General features: G+C 46.9%; 1 protein-coding gene across 7 annotated transcripts in view; it reads left to right on the top strand.

Moving 5' to 3' along the window:
* LOC120898248 (furin-like protease 2) overlaps nt 1-18,184 on the top strand; it is a 186,477-nt gene that overhangs the window by 133,114 nt on the left and 35,179 nt on the right. For all 7 annotated transcript variants that reach the window (XM_040303847.1, XM_040303857.1, XM_040303866.1 and 4 more), the window contains one exon: nt 7,143-7,277. In XM_040303847.1, coding sequence (XP_040159781.1) covers nt 7,143-7,277 — 135 coding nt within the window. The remainder of the gene's footprint in view (nt 1-7,142; nt 7,278-18,184) is intronic.

Genomic DNA, 18,184 nt, shown 5'->3' with positions numbered 1-18,184 from the left:
AGGGTCGTCGGGCGGGCCGAGTGTCACAAGTTACACAAAGATAGAAAATAGGGCTTCTCGTTATCGATAGGTTTTCCTTTCGCGCTTTGTTTGCCGTTTGCCACCGGTCCGCCGCCGGTGCCCAAGATCCGCACGGTTAAATACATTTCCCTGGAAAAAGGCCGACGGAATCCTTTGCGTACCGTGCCCCTACCGGTTCCGGTGTCTGGTTCGGTTTCCCATTTCGGGCTTTGGTCGTATATCATTCATTTTTACTCGCTCACCCTGCCCTGCCGTCGTGCGTTTTTTTTTTTTGTACTTTTCCGTGCCGATTTCTTAGCGCACGGAAGCAATCGTTCCACTTGTTCGGAAGCTCTTAAATATTAGCACCCGAGGAAAAGTGAACTCGAAGAAGAGAGAGAGAGAGACAAAATACAAAACTGGTTGCCTTCCTTCGTTCGTTTCCCGTTTGATTTTGCGAAATTGGCAGAGAGGAGATAACTTGCTTGTTGGAAAGTGTCATCAACAGCCCACTCGCCTCTTTGCCCCTAGCTCTTCGCTGCTCCCCTCTGGCACAGAATTCGCGCGAGCGGCGTATCAGTTCGGATTGAATCGGCCAAAAAAGTAACATAAATTTTCCAGTTAGTTTACCGCGACAGTCTCCGCGCTTGGTCCCTCTTCCATCGCAATTGCTAACGGGCTGCCCTTGGAAAGGATCTTTCCGTTGTATGTGTGTGTGTGTTGTTTTTTAATACTTTCCTCCATTTTCTTCCTGTCTTATTCACACATCAATAAATTCTACAGAATGTAACATTAAGATGACTTACGTTTTTTGCTGCCATCCACACGATGCATGATGGATAATGCTGTACGCCGGGGTAAACCGCTTGTCTAGTGTCAATTCCGGTTCTGCTTTCTTCGGGCTTTAATCCGCACTGTATGGAAGAAGGAGCTTTTTCAGACGCCTTTGATTTATGACAACTTAAATGGCTGGATTCTAACTGGATGATTGTTGGCCTCGTTTTGTTTTTTTTTTCTGCTAGCAAATCGGAACGAATTTACATCGACAGAACAACTTGGACTTCAGAATTACATACCAGCAATACTTTCGTTACAGTAATTGTTCCGTGCTTTTGTCCAATAGCGATGTTAAGCGTTCTATGTCCCAGATAAGGATGTCTTTTTTATAATTGCGTTGTTTTCTATTTTCTATGTTTAAATGGGTTATAATTAATTACACGTATAATTTTAAATAATTTTAATACATCGATTTAAACAGTTTTTTGAACCTTTCTTAACAAACTATTAATGCTTCAGCAAAAAAAATCAATATACCAATTTGTTTGAACAAGCGACGAAAAGCTCTGAAAATAAAGACCGTCATCTGAGGTCAGTTTTGCGTGTGGTTTTGTATCGAGCGTTGTCATGATTTCAGCCGCCACGTGTCAAACTTCATATAAAACAGCTGGCTACTATCGTAAAAACTGTTGGCAATTTTCAAACACGGTATATCCTACGAATCCTTATCGAAATTTCTTTTATACTTCTTGTTGCAAGCAATAATAGTAAAATTATCCAAATTTGTATAGGTACATTCGGTAGTAAATTTCCCTCTCTACCATCTACCATCTGCGTACAATCAGATACAATTCCATGCTCCAAAGGCCGCGTCGTGTGACGACTTTATTAGCGCACGGGAAGGCTCGGCGGAGAAACCATGCCGCGCGTAAATCGACCATCAATTGAAATGAACGCCCCACCGCTTCCGCCCGTATGTTTATTAATAGATCGCTCAATCGCCCGTGGGGCTAGTGGTTTGCAATTTACACACTCGCACGATTCATGCTCGCGCGCGCACCCCGTCATGCTCGTCGCTAATTATGTTCGACGGAATTTACAATCCAGTGCATCTTTACTGCACACTGACCGCTATGCAGCTGACCACCAACCTCTTTGTGATGGCTAACGGTCGATGGGGAGAGGTTGCAATGTTTCCCAAACTTCCCCGGGGGTGACAATTAACAACAGTAAAGCACCCGCGTACCGCTTTGGTGCTGTGGTAATGGTAAGCCCTGCTGGCGTGTGGTGGTAGGTGCGGTACCCGCTGGCATAAATCGAACCATTGCTCATGATTTATTAAAATCCCATCCCCATTAGTCGGGTGGGCGATGAAGCTTAGGCTGGGGATGACCGCGAAAGGGAGGGGGATGATGCAAACCGAGCAGAACCGAGGTCATCTTTGTGCAAGCTGGGTGCGATCAAATCCAACAGAGTCCAGCTCTCGACAATAAAGCCATTAATGCCGACCGATTTATCAAACGACCTAAAAGGCCCCCGCAACATTCAGGAAGGCGCCCGCAAGGCAGTAACGACGCTCCTCCGAGAGGCTTTGTGTTGTTTTGACAGAACAGTGCGTGTGCCTGTGATGTGCCTTTTGCGTCTTACCTTACCACCGTCCCCTGCACGCAGCACATGTAAATCCAGCAGCGCGCGGTGGGATTAAAAACGTTACGCGTTACGCGTTTGCGGCAAATCCCACCCATCAATCGGAAAGTCAGTGTTGCAAGTGTTCGATTTACATCGGCCATAAATTATCTTCATTTCCAGTGTGCCACCAGCGAGTGTGCACGGGTCGGTCTGCGAGAACACGGGCCCTGGTTGTGGGAACTTCTGTTACTGCTTGCTGGAAATGGGGTAAAGGTAATAAAGTTTCGCGCGGGCTTTCGTCCAGCCATTCGCAATGTGACGGCTATGTGGCTTCACTGTCACTCGCCAGGTTCATATTTTGCTGGAACGGATTTCACACGCCACCAGCCACCCCATCAAACAGGGCCGCGAAACACAGCTTTATGAGCTGCACACGGGCACAATAATTGCAAACTAATGTGCCTGTGCCGCTCTGGCGAGGATGTGATCGGGTTTCGGTACATAATTAATGTGAAATTTATTCACTTTGCGCCCAGGCAGAAAGGGGCAGTTGCGCGGGAAACGACATTTGACAACATCAAACGGCGGCTCGCCCTTTAGCTCCCACTCCACCCTCCTCTCGCCGGAGAAATTGTTTGTGCGTTGGAAATTCGCGTTTTCGAGAGTCCTTAAATTGGGCGTGCCTTGCGGTTGCGAAATGAGATTGGCCCGAGGGTCTCTCTTAAATCAACACAACCACAAAACGGTGTCCCCAGCGCGCCCAGTTAGCGTGTTCAATCCCCCCCCTCCCCTCCATCACCCGATTTATCCCTGCCTGCCTCATAAAGTTCTTCTTACTCTCCGGCCGTCCTTTTGCGTGCGGCCGGCAACCGCTTCGATGTGTCCGGCTTGCGTGTGTGCGGTTGACGGTCTGCGCTTCGTGTCGTGGCTCGATAAATTTATTAAACATGCATTTCGCTGACATTCTCAATTAATTCATTTTTCATTTCGACCCCCACCTCCGCGACCCATAAACGGTAATTAGCTTCCGCGGTTTTTCCCTGCCCCAGTCCCGTCCCACTTGCCAGTTTTCGCTTTGCCGGTCCCGATGCGTTAACTGCATTTCTTTTCCATCCTTCTGCCGTTACCGTACCGTATCATTACGGCGTTTTGAACGACGACATAATGGCACAATGGCACACGGACCCCAAGTGAAAGGAAAGAATTAATTTGAGTTTTGTTTTTGCCGCCGACACGCAGAAGAGAAGCAACTCTCGGAGCAGGTTAGAACTTCGCTTCCCTGTCGAGTAGTTGTCTCAACAATAAAAAATGCCTTTAAATATAAAAAAAGGTCGTTGTAGATGCGAAGATGCCATGCCAAATTCTCTTACGGGATTTTATCGTTTTTGCGCTACCGTGTGCGGGCTGAAAGTTTCACCCTTTCCCTCAATGAGTATGATTTATTGCTTTAAAATGTGAGGCCCCGAAAACTCATTAAGCAACTTAGCCCATAACTCGTTTTTAGTTTTTCCCACGCTCTATTTTTTCCTCCGTCGCGTAACTAGCAGTTTTCCCACATGCTTTTTCGAACCGGAGCGGCGTCCTTCCGCACGTCACGCCCATGCGGAAGCAAATTTGATGCCGGTAATATTTATCTTGTCGCAATTCATAAGCCTAATGAAAAACAAATGGCACAACCGTGGTGCGCGAAACACAAACAACGACAAGCAAAAAATAAATAATAAGAAAAAGTCAAAAATAAAACAAACTGTCTGTGACAACCGGGCTTGCAGCAACACACGCGCGCGCGCTCGTTCCCTTACATGTCACAGTTGTACTGCGGCTGGCAAGTCCTTAGCATTCCGCGTGTCACGTTCCCGCGTCGCTTCCACGCAACTGATGGCAACTTCATAAGTGAAATTGTTTTCCCAAAACCTGCCTGTTTGTGCTGTTGCCATTCCCGCTGTACGTGTAAAACTTTCACCACCTTGCCTTTTCCCTGCCGCCGTACAGCGTTGCGTCGCGGAGGAGCGGCTCGGGGAAAATTTGTACATTCATGAGCATAAACTTGATTTCCAAACTATCAGCGCGACACGAATTTTGCAACATTCATAAGGCTGTTGCTGGGCCACACGGTGCCGTTGCCAGCGCGGTGGCCGACGGTGTGCTGCGGGAAAGTTACTCCTGTCACAAACAATGAGCGGCGGCGGCTGGTGTGTGGACGTTTTTCCAGCGCGACCATCGCCACAAGGAGAGGCAAATGGAATTTGCTTCAACATTTGCATACTGAGCAAACCGTGCCCGAAAGCCCGCGAACTATTGCACAAGACCTCAGCGATCCGAATACTTTCGTCGCTCGCTCACGTGACAAATCCCCCTGGCCCGCCGTTGGAGAAGAAGCAGCAAAGACGTGTCATGTGAAATTTCGCTGTAGGACGCCAAGCAAGCAAAGACGATGACTATCGCCGGTGAAAAGTCATCACTAAAATGTGCCACTTTATGCGCGCTCCGTACGTGTTAAGGTAGGGAGCGGGGGGGGGGTTGGATGAAACGGTGGTGGCCACGATGGGAAATTTGTTTGCAGTGACACAAGAACAACAGTACAGGAAAGCCGATTAGCGCAAAGCTTCGGTTTGGTCGTGGGGAATGTTTTCCGCGTCTGTCGGTGGCAGTGTTGTTGGTAAACGAAATGAAAGGAGTAAATTCGCGTATATGGCATGTGCATGGGTGGAAGTTTACGTGCGGAAACGCCTATCTTGAGTTTGTTAAAATCCAAACGACATCCAGATAAACTCAACCGCAATCATTTACGTGGCAGGGGCGAAATGACAACAAAAAAATCGTTTGCGTTGTATTTTTTATCATCCTTTTCCTTCGTTGTTTGTAGTGTGCCTGCCTGCTCGCCGCAAATTTGTGCTGTTTTACACATACACAGAAGTGGATTTTTTTTTTTGCTAAAGAAAACAAGAAGCAACACGAGAACGCTCTCAGCAGCTAAAGAGTAGAAAATAATCATGATTATTACCGTTGTCTGACTTTATAGCCCCTATTTCTTCTCAGTTGGTGGGATCATTGATTTAAAGGTTTTATTGCATATTTCCAAATGATATTTAAATATTCAGCATGAAATAAAATTCCTATAGTATACGGTTTTGTGGAAAGAGATTTGGAGAAAATGCTATAAAATCATGACCATTCATAAAAAAGTAAGTTCAATTGTTTACGTTCAACGTTCAATTTTCATTCTACTTGTAAGTTTGCTGTTTGACAGGAATTCAGGAATATTTTATGGAGTCCTACTTCTCAGCATTCTCTGTATATTCGGAACTTCTCTGTTTATGTTCTATATATTTTTGATGTTTATTTTATTTGGTACCTTTTATAAAATTCTGTGTTTTTTATCAATTTGGTATATTGTTTTATATTGTGCGATGGCGGCTCTTAACAGTTGATATATTTTCGTAGAACTTTCACTCATGTTTGCTCTTGGTTTAACTATTTGGCTGCTAACGTGAAATTCAACAAATATTTTTGTAGAATTTGGCTCTTTCTGTCGCAAAGCTTACCGACCGCTGAGCTAGGGTTCAAATAATTAAATTAATTTTTAGGAAGGACATCCATAAAGTACTATACAAAAACATTAAAATACAAAACAATCTACAAAACTTAAATCTTCTGGCGCCAAGGAACGTAGAACGTTGCAGAGAAACCAATTCTCAGGCAAACTTATCCTTATCACTTAATTCATAATCATATCGTCCACTCTCCGTCTTTGCCCCGCAAGCCCAACCCAAAACCATATAACCAGTGCGACCGTACAGCGTCATAAAAGTTCCATTAGATTGCTCTTAAGGATAATGCAAATTCATTGCGTAAATTATACGCCTACCACCAGCATGGGACCGGACTTGTGCATGTGTATGTATGTGTGGGAAATCGTTTTCTTTCCGGCTCTGATTTGCTGGTGGGTTAGAAATATTTAAACATAGGTCTCGAAGCAAACACCCCGTATGTGTATGTATGTATGTGTATGAGCCTGTACGCCTCTGTATGTAGGATGACTTCGGGCAGGAAACACAAGCAGCACTTGTCGACAGATTTAATCAGGATACCGAACGACAGAGACAATGGACTTTTGCCATTTTCTTTTCCGATGCAGCGTGCCGGACGTACGGGGCTGGTGATGGTCCCTCCGGCCTGAACTTCTGTTTCTGTCACAACCCCATACGGCTCTGTGTGTGTGTGTATGTGTTTTTTAACTAAATTAAAATGTAACGGCTCTCACATTACGCATTCACATGAGCGGTCACTCCGGGGTTGACCCTTGCAAAACGAGAGCCTTTAAGCTTAAGGGGAAATCGTTGCTGACATAGATTCCATCGCTCCTTTTGCCTCTCCTCTTCCCCTCCCAAGAAGGGGCTCGACAGAAAGGAAGGAAGGAAGGATAGTTTGGTGGAGAATCGCGTTGCCCTCAATATCCTGCCGTTACTTGTACTGTTAATTCATACGAACAAGACCACTTTTCAACGACTCCTCCCTTCCAGTCTCATCCGTTGCGAAACCCCTCCGCTGCTCACCTCCATTGTCCATTGTTTGCTTTTCCGGCCGTTAGTGGGAAATTTGTGTTGCGGACGGTCTTCTTTTAGCTAATGACAACTTAAGCGTTCCGATGCTTTCGCTTTACCGCTTCGATGTGTGCTAACGACGGCTGGACAACGGCTTTGCTATAACGTTTTCTCGCTCTTCTTTTTTTGCAGAACGGTGGCGCCAAGGATGGACCGGACATGAACGTTGGACCGGCCTGGCAGAAGGGTTACACGGGCAAGGGCGTCGTCGTGTCCATCCTGGACGACGGCATCCAGCGCAACCATCCGGATCTGGCTCTCAACTACGTAAGTAGAAACGATTTGCATTTCACCGAAATGTGTCCTGTCCACTTGCTGTGCTACCCTCTTTCTTTCGGGCCGTGTCTGGGTGCGTGTTTGCTTTTGCATTGATAGCCTTCAAGTTTAATCGTCCGTTTATGCATTGAGCACACGCACTGTATTTTCGGTTTCAGAAAAATCTCTATTTCGATGACATTCGGTCGAACACACTCCATAGAAGGTCCGTTTGTTTAAGCGTGATGATCGAATCCTCGTCGATTGTCGCGCTTGCGCCTGTTGAGCAGAATTTTTAATCCACCGTATGAAATCAATGCGCCGTTTTGTGCCAAAAAGCGCTCTAATATTCTCTGGACAGGGTTTGATCGATTTCCCCATCCCTCTCAGCGCAGCAGTCAGTGTTTCGAGCGACACGATGACACATAACAGACCAAGCTGCTATTCCAGCATCCGTTCCAGCATTGCTCCAATAAATAGAGCCTACCCCGGACATGTCGTTTATCGAGCAATATTCCTATCATAATCAGACACATCGACACCGTTGCGCAGTTGCGTCCCGCGTGTATTGCTTGTGCAAATATGGTTCCCGAAAGCTTCCCGCTCGGTTAATCGTCACGTGCACATCATCGTTCGATCGTTTGCGCCCCGGAACGAATGACTCGGAAATACCCGGAAACTGACCATCGCCACGCAGCCCAGCCTAGGCACGACTTTGGGATTTGGTAGCTTCCGCTCGAGCTGCTGCACTGTGTACATTATCGGGACTCGCAGGGGAGCGCCTCCTGTCGCAGGCAAGCATTCCGAGAATAGGCCCTGCACGATGGCATTCCGAGATGACTTGCGAGATTATGCATCATTCATTGGAGCATACACAGTGAGCGACCAAACTTCGTCACTGTGGCTGAGCTGCTGCCGTATGTGCGTCTACCATGGCTATCGAACTTGGCGTTGAGCAGTTTTTGTCTCTCGGTGGACAGGGTTCGGTTTCAGCATTTGCCAAACAAAAGCAAACTATTATTAATAACAGTTTCATAACAGAACGTTTCTATCGTGCTATTTCCTGTCCAACGACAAATTTCAGTTCAGTAAAAAAAGTCAGTTGCGTGTTCAAAAACTGATGTTCCAACTGATAAGGGAGTGCAATAAATATTTATAGAACGCGTGAAGACTTTCCTGCCAGCTGCTTTTGTGTTAGTTTTGTCGAATGAGGTTTAGGTATGTCGGATGCGCTGTTTCCAAAGTTTTGCGAAACCTGTGCAAATCCAATCACCACAGACAAACTACCATTCTAGAAGTGAACTGATACGCAACAAATCCTTCAATATCCAGAGTGTATAGTGCAAACCATGTTGTTCATGTGCTCGTGTGACGCACCGATCTTCCGGTCAGGTAAATGCTACGTTCACGTATCGTCAGCAGCGTCGGTTTCTGCGTACTATGTTTGAGTTAATTATGAAAATGAAGTATGCGGCCTCTCGATGCTTGCTAGTCGTTCAACGGTGCGCTATTGAAACACGACTGTCCACACCGGAAGTCGCACTTCCACGACCGGCTGATTGGGGTTTTCAAATGATAAAGATGAAAAGCGTGTGGTCTACACGTGTGTGTGTGTACGTTTAACGGATGCCAATTGTGCTCACTTCCATCATTCAGACACTGTGGGCAATCGACCGGACCATGTGCCCCTGCGGCATGATGGAGGCGATGGAAGGATGCAATCGATACTAATCAAACCAAGCTATATTAATTCTTCGCAGCAGCTCGATAGTTTGATTGATACGATATTAGGAAAGATCTCATCTAAGCAGATTTGAAATCTTCATTATATAGCGCTTTGATTTATTTATAACTTAGGATATCTTAATTGTAAATAGTGCTCCTTCAATCACAATAGGATTGCAAAGGACAGGAGCTAGGAGTAGGAGCTTGCGAAAACAATGATTTCACTGTTGCAAAATGATGAAAAATCGAAAAAAAGTCTGAAAGTCTGAAAATAATAGTATAGCTTCATGAAACAAACATGCAGTACACAAGTGGCGACATCTGACGTCAAAACGCTACGAATTAATTGATACTCCTACTTTCCAATACTGTATACCAGCTACTTACGTAGCTTTATTACGGGCTTGAGTATTATACAAACATAATATAATCCGTATCTAATTTGAAGATGAGCATAACAAGAACACGTATTAAGCTACCCAATAGTTTAATAATATCCAATACCATACCGTTATAGACTTATTCATTTGACATTTTTTTCGTGTTAACAACTTCTCAAAACCATTGATTATTTTACAACTCGTTCATACTTCTCAGCTTTAATGATTAGCTAAATCTATTGCCTTCTAAAAGAACGCGATAACATCATTAATCCATATTAGTTTTCCAACTCACGCCGCCACCCTCGTATCCCATGCGGAAAAGAATTGCAATGTGACAGCTCCGGCGCCCTCCCGAGATGACAAATCACGAACGTACAAATTCCATTCATCAGCAGGCAGTAGGGGGAGCCGTTACAAATGTGCCCTCCCAGCAGCACCCCGTAAAATGGGGCACCAAATTCGATCAAAGCTCCAGCAAAACTCATTATTCAAATTAACCTCCCCGGCGTTTCCGATCGCACACTCTGGGCCATTTGCTCTGTCGCGGTAGCGTGCGGTGGCTTCGGATGTTCCCGAGCCGTGTTCGGATGGCATTTGCCAAATAACTTCCACCGCTTCACTCCATCGTCGAGAGTACGCTCCCGCGTACTGGCGTAGCATTCCTAGGCTCATTCCTCCCGATCCGATGCTTGTCAAATTAAGGACCTTGTAAATGCCCCACATTCCCACACAGGCAAGTAGGCGATGGTGGTATTACGGGGGGTTTCCTCTCCCTCCCCTCTCCCCCCCCTCCCGACAGCACGAGGCATGTTGTCGCATCCCGCACTGTCACGGGCGCTTTGAAGTCTTCGGTCACGATGGTAAAAGGTTTCCAAATGAGAAGCTCATGGTTCCGCTTCTTCCCTCTGCCGCCTAGTTGATCTTCGGCACCGTCCATTCATGACCAATGGCGCGAAATAGTCCCGAATTGATGGAAATGGAATCTTCGCGAGCTTATTTGACGGGGCTGTTATGGCTGGTTCGGGCGGGATGCATGTTCGCACCGATAAGACCCGACCCGACCGTTAAAACCGATCAATCGAACCATCCCCAGGCTAAATTTATTCAACGCTTTCATTTACTTCGATTTTTATTCACTTCACTTTTTCACTTCATTCCCGGCAGCCGAAGCCAGACCGTGCGTGCCGGGCCGCTTGTTGGTTAGGCTAAGGATCCTTATCCTCTGCAGGATAACAGAATCCCTTCCCACACTACGCGCTCCCATTGGTGTGAGGGTGGTCTTAAATTTATCTTCAATTTGCAACGAAACAGTCGAAACGTTACAAGTTTTAGCACTGATTCACGCAGTGGCAATTGTCCCGTACCAGAACCCGGCTAAACCTAACCCGCGCAAGATACGGCGTAGAGAAAACAAAACAATGGCCCTGCATTTATGGGCCCTGGTGTACTGCGCAACACACTGGCAGAAACAAAACACCCCATAAAGTGATGATTTATCGATGCGCGACCAGGAGGGTTGGGTTTGGTTTGTATGCTGCCACCGCTTCCTCGTCTTCGAATCGGATTAGCGATGGAATCCATTTCATTAGCGAAGCGGTGCCCTTTTTTCTTCCGTTCTTCGAGCTTCGCGAAACACATTTCCCGACTGTTTGTCGCTCGGTGTCGTAATAGGTGAGTTGTCGTGTAAATTGGTAATGCATCAAACCCCGTCGGGAGGGAGGGAGGGAGCAAAGCCGTAATTCTTTGTAATGACTTTTCAATTTGTTTTTGGCGGAATTGATTTCCCGACTGGTGGCGGAAAGCAACTGGTAGAGATGTCGCTTTTGGTGAAGGAAGTGTTTATTTCGGTACCACGAGCTCGTAAAACGGTTTCAGTCTTTATTGTTTCAGTTTTATTGTTTTAGCTTTAAGCTTTTAAGCGTGCACCATGACTTCAACGGATAAAAGCATTTAAAAATGACGTTAAATAGCTTATCATACATCAGCTAATCACATTGGTGTTGGAAGTACTTTTTTTTCTCGGCTCAGAACAACAAACTCACTTTGCAACAAAGTGTACACAACAGTTGCACCGCATTGACGTTTCATGTGAAGATGCTGCACTGTCGGTAGTGGTCCGAGCTCCGGCGTTGATAGTGCCCCCGTGGGTACCATTGTCGGTCAAGCGCCTTGTCATGCTGTGCAAGTTTCATCAAGGTACGAGTCCGTACGACGTTTGGTGCATCCACGAGTGCGCTTTTGCTTGCCATTTTTGCACCGAACACAATGTCACACTCAGCACATCTATTACAACCATCTCGGGGAAGCCATTCTTCTGCTGTTTGGACGAATAAATTCCCTTTTCTCATTACTGGAACGTCCAACACTTGAAATGAACGCTGCGCATGGCACAGAGCGAGAGCACCCGAATAAAAAAATAATGTTACACAATCGTTTTTGAAAGTTGATGACGTGTTCGTTTTTGTGTTTCTTCTTTTCGAAAGTGAATCACGCAAAGCTCACAATTTTATCTGTAGCTTTGTTTTGTGCTACACATCAAATCAGCTCAACGTGCATACGCTTCTTTGTTTGAAGCGAACGTTTGCCAAAACTTTTTCAGCCTCAACTTTTATTTAGTCTCCTCCATGGCAATGCTAATCGGATTACAAAACCTGGAAAATGATCACAACCTGTTTTATCTTGGTCGTACCATCAGCACGGTAGTTTTGGGGTGTATGTTTTTGGTGCTGATGTGCGTCTCTTCGTCCGTACGGTCTGTAAACAACGGGGCAAATTTGTTGTCAAAGAGTTCTCTCGACTCGTCAAGGATGTTTTAAATATTTTATTGTTTGCTCGGTATTCGCTGGTTGTACACACACATACACACCATTGGGCTTAGGTTTGTTGCATGTTTCGTAGCGTTTGAGCTACGTCACAACCATTTTGTTCTCGTCATCACTTTCTTTGTTTACAAAGGACATAAAAACAACAAAACAACAAGCAACGCATTTTCTTCCATCTACGTATCTTACACCTACATGTACTCTCCTGGTGATACTGGGTGGTATTCCATGTGGTGGTTCCATCACTGGGTGGTTCCATCACTTTTCCATCACTTTTCCAAAGAAGTTGTATTTTTTTTATTATTTTTAGTTAGGAAATGCTTTTTGCTTTGAAATCGAATACGTTTATCGCACTGCTCTGGGGCTGATGAAACTTCCTGGCTGGCATTGTTAAGCAAAGTTTTCTTACGAAACACACACACACAGAAGAAGATGAAAAGAATAAGAAGCACCAATACTGTGCTTCAGCGCGAGCGTATTCCAATTTTCAATCAGCACGTTCAACCACGCTATCGACACTCCAGAAGACCTGAAACGCTTCAGAAGTCGCATGAAAAGTGCTTCAATCGCAGATTAATAAAACAGAAAGTACGCACCTTTGTAAATTGCGCATCCTTCTTTGAAGCCATTTCATCATCCGTTTGTCTAGCAATATGGTCGGGCCTGTATCGAACCTTCATGGGAAAACTGGTGCGTGCGTGTGGTTCTGCCACATCGGCTGTGTGCGGCTCAATTTGTGCTCATTACTGGTGGCTGACAGCTGTTGTTTGCCCAAGGGCGTACGAGATTGCGTTGAAATCACGAAACACCCAACCTACACCGCGACCACCGCCACGTCGATACCGGGCGAGTCGGCAAATGGAATGAAATTTCACCCAACCCGTCGACGGCGGCATAAGCAAATGAGCATGTGACGATGACACGTGCTCAAAGTTCGATGGGAAAAGTTCCGATTTAGATAAATGAAACTCCCGCGTATGTTCGACTGAGTGCTGCCCTTTCGCCGGTGGTGTGCACAGGATAACGCAAGGACCTGTGCCAAAAGATTGAATTCCTCTTAATTTTGTCAAACGACATCGACGCTGTTGCGGTACCGGTAGACATCCACCCTTCTTTGTCGCGAGTTCGCACGAGGGAAATGCAATATTCAATAACCAATGCTTACGCGCGCAGCTGTTGCCGTTGCCTGTTTGTGCTAGTGCTGTTCTAGTGAATCGATTACAAATGAGTGCCTTGATGAGCAGCGCCCGGGAGTTGTTTGAAGCGTGAAAAACTTTCTATTTCATTGAATTGGAGCTGGTAGGAAAGCGTTTCCGTGAACTTTCATTTCATCATATTCCTGATGAATTAAAAGGAAAACGAAACTTTCCGGGGGAACGTTTTTCCTTCGGAATAATCCATAAAAAACTTCAGCAGATCTAGTCAAAACATAATGGTTGACGACAAAAATTATTCGATACATTTCTTATTGCGTTGTTAAATGGCTTTTGAGCTTCTAGAGCGATCTGGCATATGTGCTTTAAACGTTTCCTTATTAAAATCACACTTGCCTGATAAAGTATTCATCGATATGGTCCCTCGCTAAACGGTCCCCAACAGCAATTGGATCAATAAAATATGATGAGCATCATTGTAACGTCTACGTCTGCCTTATGCTCACCGAAAAACTCGAAGCAAGTCGTCGAATCGAATGGTCGTCGATGTTGACCCCGGGACAGAGTGGCTAACACACTGGCCCCGTCTCACCACTTGAAACACTTGTCTCACATACACACACGGCCGGACGGAAAGTTTCGCCTTCCGTCAATCAATCGAAACTACCGAAAAGTGCTGTAAACGAAACTATCAAATTAGCTTCACCGTTCCCACCGACACCGCGGCAGCCGTTTGCAACGACGTTGACCCCTTGGGCACTACTCTCCGTGGCTATCTAGACGGGTATGGACCTATCCTTTTCACCCCTGGGTGTAGGAGTCAGGGCACGTTTTTCCGGTGCTTTTCCGGTGCTTTGCCAGCAGTTTTGCCAACCGGCCAGCCCCGGAAATCAGGTGGGAGAAAATTGAGCGCAAAAGCGTGTTGGGAAAACGTTGTCGGTCTGCTGCTGCTGCTGTGTGTGTGTGTGTGTTTGTGTTCTGCCATCTTCTCGCACTCAATATACACCCCACATCCGACACATGTACGGCTGCATAAGCTGTGGCGAGTTCCGTTTTGCCGAAATGTCGACAGACCGAAACTTTGACAGACAGCTAGAACGGATCGGGGGCATCTGGCTTTCGGTTTGGTTTGTGTGCTCCTGTGCGCCAGAGGAGTGCTGCCTCTCACCTACTCTGGTAGTGGCCTTACGGGAAACTACGGCGGTGGGTTTGTTTTTTCTCCCCAACCAAGATGGATGTTTTCTTTCCCGTGTACCACCCATCGCATTCGACTTGCCGATAAACTCCCAGTTGGCAAACCCGCTTTGTTGGCCCCTTGTCTGCGGGTTGAAGGCTTTTAGACTTCAACAGGGCTCGCACGTTGCCCGATGGATGTAGCCCGGTTGGTGTTAGTTAGTGCTGTTTGTTTGCCTTTCGACTTCGGCCACACATCAGCAAAACGTGCCCCCCCCTCCGTGGTGTGTACACTTTACCGCCGCTGCTCCTATACTCGCTCCATTTTTCGGTAGCAACGGTGCCGACTTTGCCGGCTTGGTGGCTACTGGAGCTCATAACCCATACACGTACCAACCCGAACCATCCAAAAGAAGGCTCTCCATCAATCATAATTCTGCCTCCCGAACCACGGGCTGTTGCTTATGCGAAGCAGGTCACTTCCAGTACGTACGGAGAAGGAGGAAAGGTCAGGTTCCGAGGCTTCATCAAACAGATATCTAACGAAGTTGGGCTACAGCTGGTTTGCTTCCATCATCACAGCGCTTGCTGCCAGCCCGCTTCTGCCCGGCGTGTGCGTCCATCAATCGGGCCCGTGAAAGCATTAGCTCACGCCGTATGTCGATACGATTTGGAAGGGTCTTCGCATCCTCATCGCTCCAACCGCGCCTCCCGTGGGAGCAATCCTTGGGGCCGAACTTTTGGATTGCCACTTGATCCCCGGGGCACGCGGGCAGGAGCGATCGTTTCAGCAACAGGAATCGAACACGCCCGCTTCACCCACCGTCAGCCGTGCAGCGTAGATGCTTGGATGCTTGGAATACATTAATTCTATCCTCTGGTCAGCCGCACGCTGCACCGTTGTTCACCACGGCGTGGCACAGAAGGGGAAGACCGTCCGTTTGCCAGAAGAAGTGCAAAGGTGGTTGCTGGCGCAAGTGTGCTCAATAGCCCAACTTCATGCCCATATGGCACCTTCGGTTGATGAGCTCGTGAATTATGATGGACTTGCAATGGGATGAAGCTCGGGAAAATAATAAACCTCGAACCAGCCGTCCGATGGATGTTTGGTGCTGAGAGGCAAAGGATCTGGTCCGATGCCGATTAACCTGTATCAATCATAGTCAATATAGGCTTGTTTTGTGCCGATCTCGTGGTTTGGTCTAGGATTTTTGCAGCATAATATTTCGCCACCATCCCTATCGAGCAGGTTTCCGACCTTGACCGTTTGACAGTTATACCGTGATTAGAAGCAGCTGCAACACAAATTACGCCTTTCATCATTCTACGCAGTGGAGGTCGGTGGGGGAAAAAGCAGATTCGTTCCATTTGTTGCGTTCATGTTTGCGTTGTTTGCAGCGCGCAACACAACACTATGATCGATGACCGGCACTCTTGATTAATGGTCGCCAAACATTTTTCCGCATCTTTTTCCCCTCCCTAATCTAGCCGTGGAAAGGGCCAAATGCGAGAAAGTCATCTGCAACATGCCATTGGGCTGCAAATTACATTTCGCCATTGTGAAGCTATGCCGTTTGTAGAACAAACGGAAGAATGCATTAGCTGATTGCTTTATGAGTATTAATGTTGTCTGACGCTACGTTCAATGGGAGATAAAATTTAGAATGTTTTGAATTGCACAGCACATACAAAGAAAACCTATTTCCTGTTTGCTCCAAACAAACAGGATGTGTCAAGTAAAATCCGTAATGCCAATGTGAAGGTTCATTTCTCAAATTTCTCTTGTCAGACAGCGCATGATATTTCGGCATGATATTATACGCAAATCATCCAAACCAACGAGCCAACCATCGTTTGTCTGCATAGCTTGTTCACCTTTGCTGGCGCAGGAACCGTGATTGCAACCTTTTTTTGTTAGATCCGCAACCTTCGCTACCAAATCAGCCAAGTGGAAAAATAGTGTCGAAATCCGGTTCAACCTCAAAACTCTAAGTACGGCGCTGACGGCGCCTTTCATCGGCTTTTCGGTGTGCTCTGCTCCTCCAAAACCCCCAATGCTACAATCCGTATTTATAGAGTGTGCGAAGACGAAAGGTAACGAGAGGTACAAAGCAGCAGCACTCGTAACAAACGACGCGGGTACCGTTTGCCTACGCTGACATCCATCATCAGTATCGAATCGGAATTTGGCCGATTCCGCCGTCCGCTTTCATCTCCTGCCGTGCGCTGCCAAAATCGGGCCAAAATCATTCATCCGATCCTAAGCAAAAGCTCGAAGGACGGGCGGGTGTAGGTTACGGTAAACCGTTGCTGCGCGGGCATTGTTAGGGCAAAATGAAGACGAGCCACGCCGGTGAGAATCGAATCAGAGATTCGCCCACCGGAACGGGGGTTTGATTTGCGTGCACTGCGATTTCAATCCTTTCCCCCCTTCGCTTGTTTGTTTGTTTACCCCGGTCCGCCGCCGCCCCGGATCCGACCGGTCGAAAGGGGTAAACGAAACGTTATTGTAGCCTCGGAACTCGAGCTCCGCCTATATGCTCCGCCAACTGATTCGGCCTGATTCCGTATGCAGCGGTCGTTGAGAGCCAGTGGCAGTTTCATCCCGCCGGCGACCAGCCGGGAAACCCCCCGCATCATCAGCGGTGGATTTGTTTGCTTTGATTGCGAATTGTTGTTATTTGGGAAGGTGGGAGGGGTTGTGCAACCAGACCGAATTCCACCACCCACCGTAAACTCCTTCCCATCGGTGTTCGGTAAAAGTATACAAAATCCTTTTTCTTGGCCGTGGCAAGTTATCCTTTCGAGAGGGAGCACTCAGTAGTTTTTTTTTCTGGTGCTGTTTGTGTTTGTTTGAGCGCGCGCGTGTGTGTGTGTGCATAAAAGATTGTTTCCGCTTCTTACAAACGCTGGCAGCGGGCGATGGCTTTGAGGGGAGGAATTGGAAGCAGCAGCTCGCTCCAGTGGCTCAAAGCTCATCTAACCTCAATGTAGCCCTCAGGAGTCGTTTAGCAGTGATGCGAATAAAGTGTATGCGGGCCCGCCAGCGTCAGGTTCTCCCACAGCAGCATCGTGTTCTTGCGTTCACGAATCAAAATGGAAAGGAGAACTTTCCCATCCGCCTGCCTGCAAAACGGTAAACAAGACAAGGGAGGGAAGGTAAGCAAGCGCAAGCAGAGACCGGTTGTTGCGTGCTCCGGTGAACTATCTCGTTAGACTGCTGTATTGGTTTGGTGCAATTGCATTGCCCGACGTTGCATATCGTTAGCCAATTGCATCCGTAACAGCGTGCTGCACGTCTACGGGCTGCAGGCAGACAAACACACACACACACACACACACCCAAACCTGCCTTAGATTGGCATCGTAAATTTTCCCCTGCCACGCCTTGTGAAGGTCACCACTCTCTCTCTCTCTCCATGGTTCTAACACCGCAAACGTAAAAGTGGCAGAAGTTTGTACAGATTGAATAGATTGAAATGGCGTATATTTTTCCACTGAGACTTGGGTGAAATCCGGGGGGGGGGGAGGGGGAGTAGTGCACCGCCACACGTAAGAAAAAGATGTGGTTTGTGCGAGATTTCGGTTGACTGTGGCGCCGCAGTGGGGTGCACCGTAGTGCTCAATCACTTCTGCAATGGTTTCCTATTTTAATTTGCAAC

This window comes from Anopheles arabiensis, chromosome 2, assembly GCF_016920715.1.
Source record: "Anopheles arabiensis isolate DONGOLA chromosome 2, AaraD3, whole genome shotgun sequence".
Taxonomy (NCBI): Eukaryota; Metazoa; Arthropoda; class Insecta; order Diptera; family Culicidae; genus Anopheles; species Anopheles arabiensis.
Note: the sequence above shows the minus strand (reverse complement) of the source record. Positions and strands in the feature narration are given on the sequence as shown.